This window comes from Eimeria maxima, genomic scaffold, assembly GCF_000499605.1.
Source record: "Eimeria maxima Weybridge genomic scaffold, Emw_scaff971, whole genome shotgun sequence".
In the NCBI taxonomy this organism is placed as follows: domain Eukaryota; phylum Apicomplexa; class Conoidasida; order Eucoccidiorida; family Eimeriidae; genus Eimeria; species Eimeria maxima.
The window spans coordinates 1-5,000 of record NW_013566900.1 but is presented as its reverse complement, the minus strand read 5'-3'; the positions used below and the strand labels follow the sequence as shown (position 1 = coordinate 5,000).

General features: G+C 50.0%; 1 protein-coding gene across 1 annotated transcript in view; it reads right to left on the bottom strand.

The window, feature by feature from the left end:
- Window positions 1-3,514, bottom strand: part of EMWEY_00046630 (hypothetical protein, conserved) — a gene marked incomplete at both ends in the record, with an annotated part of 8,298 nt that extends 4,784 nt beyond the window's left edge. The window contains 6 exons of the mRNA XM_013483141.1: window positions 460-1,179; window positions 1,587-1,773; window positions 1,946-2,008; window positions 2,158-2,408; window positions 2,629-2,736; window positions 2,926-3,514. Coding sequence (XP_013338595.1) covers window positions 460-1,179; window positions 1,587-1,773; window positions 1,946-2,008; window positions 2,158-2,408; window positions 2,629-2,736; window positions 2,926-3,514 — 1,918 coding nt within the window. The remainder of the gene's footprint in view (window positions 1-459; window positions 1,180-1,586; window positions 1,774-1,945; window positions 2,009-2,157; window positions 2,409-2,628; window positions 2,737-2,925) is intronic.
- Window positions 3,515-5,000: the final 1,486 nt, after the last annotated feature.

The following is a 5,000-nucleotide window of genomic DNA, read 5'->3' as shown; positions in this document are numbered from 1 at the left end:
GCAGTAGCAGCTGCTGCTGTTGCTGCTGCAGCAGCTCATACCCCCAAAAGGAATACCCACGTGCTGCTAACAGCAGCACAATATAAGCAGGGCCCCAACCCCCTTCCGCAATAACTAGGGGGCCCCCATAGGGGGGGCCCTTTAAGAGGGGCCCCCCGTGTGGGGCCCCCTTTGAGGGGAGGGAGGGGGGGCCCCCCGGGCCCGGAAGAGGAGGGTTTAGGGGCCCCTGCCTTTGGTTTCTTTGCTGCTGCTGTATTAGGGGGGGCCCCAAGGGCCCCTCAGCAGCAGCAGGGAAGCAGAAGGTAGAGTGTTGCTGCAGTGCAGCAAGAGTTGCTGCATCAGCTGCTTCCTGCAGCAGCAGCAGCAACTGCTGCTGCTGCTGCTGCTGCCACTCCCTTTGCGGGTTAAATAGACGTAGACCCCACTGACGCAGCTTCCTAAGGGGGCCCCCCTTCTTACCAGGGGGCCCCTCTTCCTTATAGAGAAGATGCCAATCAGGCGGGGGCCCCCCCACAGCAGCAATACCCAATACGGGTAAGGGGGTGGGGCCCCCCTTGCTGCTTGATAGCCACCTTAGATTATCTCCTGCTGCTGCTGCTGCTGTTTCTGCTGCTGCTGTTGCCGCTCTTGCTGCTGCTGCTGCTGGAGAAGGATTAGAGGGTTCACGCTGCCTCCACAATCCCACACCGAATCCCCAGGGTCTGCTGCTGCTGCTGCTATTGCTGCTGCTGCTGCTGCTGCTGCTGCTGCTCCTACCAGCAGAAGCAGCAACAGCAGCAGCAGCAGAAGTTGCAGGTATTGCTGATGGAGGAATTGAAGCAAAACCCTCAGCTAATAAAAGTAACCCAAATGCCTCCAGCTCACCCCACAGAGTTGCTGCTACTACTTGCTGCTGCTGCTGCTGCTGCTGTTGCTGTTGCTGCTGCTGCTGCTGTTGCTGTTCGTGCTGCTGTTGTTGTTGTTGCTGCTGTTGCTGCTTTGCTGCAGCGGCAACAGCTGCTGCAGACGCAGCTTTACGCCTTTCTTCTGGGGTTAATAGCCGCCTATCTGCTTTGCTGCTGCTGCTGTTGCTGCTGTTGCTGCTGCCGTCGTTGCAGTTGCTACTGTCGCTGCTGCAGCTGGTGCTGCTGTCTTCCTTGCTGCTGCTTCCCTGAGCAGGTACGTTCAGGCCTCGAGGTACTGCAACAGCAGCAGCAGCAGCAGCAACCCCACAAGATAGACACACATTACACTGCAGCAAACTGTGCAGCAGCAGCAGCAGCAGCAGCAGCGATGTTTTTTCTTACCTGGTGTTGGGTGTATCCCTTGGTCCTCGGTGTCCCCTGCTGAGCTATCAGCAGCAGCAGCAGCAGGAGATGCTGCTGCAGCAGCAGCAGCTGCTGCTGCTGCTTGTGGGTCCTGACGCACAGGAGGCTGTGGGGCCTCTATTGTCTGCTGCTGCTTGTGGGGCAGCAGCAGCAAAGTTGGCGTTGCTGCATGCATTTCCAATAGGGTTTGACAGATATCGGGGGCTGCTGCTGCTGCTGCTGCTGTTGCTGCTGCAGCAGCTGCAGCAGCAGCAGCAGCGGCGGAAGCTGCCGAAGCACCATCAACACTACCACTGCCGTTGCTGCTGTCTTTGCTGTCTTTGCTGCTGCTGCTGCTGCTGAGGTACAGAGGCTGCTGCAGCAGCCGCTCTACAGAGGGGCCCCCACGCAGTACCAAACCAATTAGGGGGCCCCCTTCATTGGGCCCCAAGGGCCCCAAGTATGTACGCAGAGCTGCTAGCCATCGCTGCGCCACAAACCCTAAACCCTAAACCCTAAACCCTCAAGTTAAAATGTTCAAAATGCTGTCATAGGAGATCTAGAGAGCTGGCTGCGGTGCATAGTTCGAAGGGTTTAGGGTTTAGGGTTTACGGGAGGTGATAGTGTGAAGGGTTTAAGAATTAGGGTTTAGGGTTTACCTGCGCATGCAGCAGCAGATGAGCCTCTGCCTCTGGTGAGCCCCAAGGAACCGTCAGCGAATGCTGCAGCACAGAAAACCCTAAACCCTAAACCCTAAACCCTAAACCCTAGATACAAGTTTAATGCTGGTGCCCGCTGACTAAGTATTGAAGGTTAACTTATACGCTGGGCTAACTAGGGTTTAGGGTTTAGGGTTTAGGGTTTGGCTTACGGAAATCCATGGAGGAACCTCCTGCTGTTTCAGTTGTTGCTGCTGTTGCAGCAACAACTGTTGCTGCTGCTGTTGCTGCTGCATGCGGTTGCTGCTGCTGCTGCTGCTGCTGCTAGCAGCAGCAGCAGCAAAATCCCCTGGCAGCAAACCCTCTATTAATACAAAAAGACCAATTGCTGCTGCTAAAGAAATTATTCCTTTTATATTTAGATAACCCCTAAAATTAAATGTAAAGGGCCCCACTGCATGCGCTGCACGTAAACCCTAAACCCTAAACCCTAAACCCTAAACCCTAAACCCTAAACCCTAAAACCTAAAGAAAGAAAAAGCGAGGAAAAGCATAAACCCTAAAATGCAAGAAAGAACAACCATAACCATTAGAAGAAACAATCAGTGCACGACAACGTGATCAGGGTTTAGGGTTCAGTGTTTAGTGTTTGATTTAGGGTTTAGGGTTTAGGGTTTAGGTACCTCTCCATGATATAGAAAGCTTAACTGCATTAAACCCTCCATCACGAATGGCGATTAATAAGCGGCGAATTTGCAGAGGAGAAAAAGGGTTTAGAGGGAGAGATAGACCTATACACAAACCCTAAACCCTAAACCCTAAACCCTAAACCCTAAAACCCTAAACCCTAAACCCTAAAATATAAATTGTTGCATATAATAAACCCTTGATATGAAGAGTATAAAATACTATAATTCGCAAACTACCTCTTGCTACCCTGTCAAGGGTTTAGGGTTTAGGGTTTAGGGTTTAGGGTTTACCTGCAGCAAATAAAAAGGTGGGGTTGTTGTTGATAAGAAATTTGCCATCAGAGAAAACAACAGAAAAAGGATCGCCTTTAAGACTCTTATAACTCACCACGTTGCTGCTGCTGCTGCTGCTGCTGCTGCTGCTGCTGCTGCTGTTGCTGCTGCTGTTGCTGCTGCTGCTGGTGGTGGTGTTGGTGTTGCTGCTGGTGGTGTAGTTGCTGCTGCTGCTGCTGTAGTGTTTAGATGCATCAACAAGACGCTTGTATGTCTGCTGCTGCTGCTGTTCTTGGGGCTGCTGTTGTTGCTGATGCTGTTGCTGCTGCTGCTGCTGCTGTTGTTGCTGCTGCTGCTGCTGTTGCTGCTGCTGCTGTTGCTGCTGCTGCTGTTGCTGCTGCTGCAGTTGCTGCTGCTGCAGTTGCTGCTGCTGCTGGTCGTGGTGGTGGATATGTATATCTTGCGGCCTTGCACATAGCGGTGGCTGATTGCTGCTGCTGCTGCTGCTGCTGCTCCTGCATTCGCTGCTAGGAACCGCTGCTGCTCCCTGCTGCTGGTGCTGCAGCAGCTGCTGCAGGAGCAGCAGCAGAAGGAGACAAACTCGCATAGAATGCATGCGTATTATAAACCTTCTATCCGGGGAACAGCAGCAGCAGCAGCAACTGCTGCTGCTGCTGCCGCTGTTGCTGCCTTCCTCGTGTTGCTGTTGCTGTTGCTGCTGTTACTGCTGTTGGTGGAGCTAGTGCTGCTGCTGCTGCTGCTGCTGCGGCGGCGGCGGCTGCAGCGGCAGCAGCGGCGGCTCGTATTGTTGTTGGCTACCCTTTCTCTCTTTCAGCAGCATATGGCCTTAATATTCAAATTTAGGACTCACGAATTAGGGTTTAGGGTTTAGGGTTTAGGGTTTACGATGACTCAGGAGCCGGGGGGCCCCCAGGCCCTCTGGTGTATGAAATTGTTAGGGTTTAGGGTTTAGGGTTTAGGGTTTGGGATTTAAAATCCGAGTATTTATACTTGTTATTTATTGTTTGAGTTTAAGGGTTTAGGGTTTAGGGTTTAGGGATTAGTGTTTAGGGTTTAGGGTTTAGTGTGTCTGGGGAGGGGCCCCCGTGTGTCTCGAGTCGGCTGCCGTCTGTCGGCAGCCGCAGCGGCTAGGGTTTGAGGGTTTAGGGTTTAGGGTTTAGGGTTTATATTGCATAGAAATAAATTATGTCCTTCTTATTGATTTATTTTAATTATTGTTTGTAAATCGTAAATAGTGTGCAGACCCTCAGTAAACCCTAAACCCTAAACCCTAATCCGTAAACCCTAAACCCTAAACCCTAATTGACTATAATTGTATAATTATATATTGGTGTTTATACACTAGGAAACACTAATTATAAAACAAGGAAAGACAAGCGTAGGGTTTAGCCACTAAGGCAACACCAACTACCTAACAGCAGCAGCAGCTGCTGCAGCGGCGGCAGCAACGGCAGCGGCAGCAGCAGCAGCAGCCTCAGCTAGCAGCAGCAGCAGCAGCAGCAGCAGCAGCTCTAGCAGCAGCCTCAGCTAGCAGCAGCAGCAGCAGCAGCAGCAGCTCTAGCAGCAGCCTCAGCTAGCAGCAGCAGCAGCAGTAGTTGCAGCAGCACGAGGAGCAGCAGCAGCATCAGCAACAACAACAACAAGGAGAAGCAGCAGCAACAACAACAGCAGCAGCTACAGCAGCAGCAACAGCAGCAAAAGCAGCAGCTGCAGCAGCAGCACAACACTAAGAAGAAAGACGTTTAGTGTTGTATATAGAGGGACTATTGCATGCAATAAACAAATAAATAAATAAATAAATAAATAAATAAATAAATATAAATAAATAAATAAACAAATAAATAATATAGGTATAATATACAAATAACTATTTATAAACTGAACAATTCTGCTAACCCGTTAAACCCTAAACCCTAAACCCTAAACCCTAAACACTAAACCCTAAACCCTTGAAAGGATATTTATGTTTATTTACACATATTCTTACGTATATAATAAATTATATATAATAAATAATAATATATATAATATATATATAATATATAATATATATATTATATAAATAATAATAT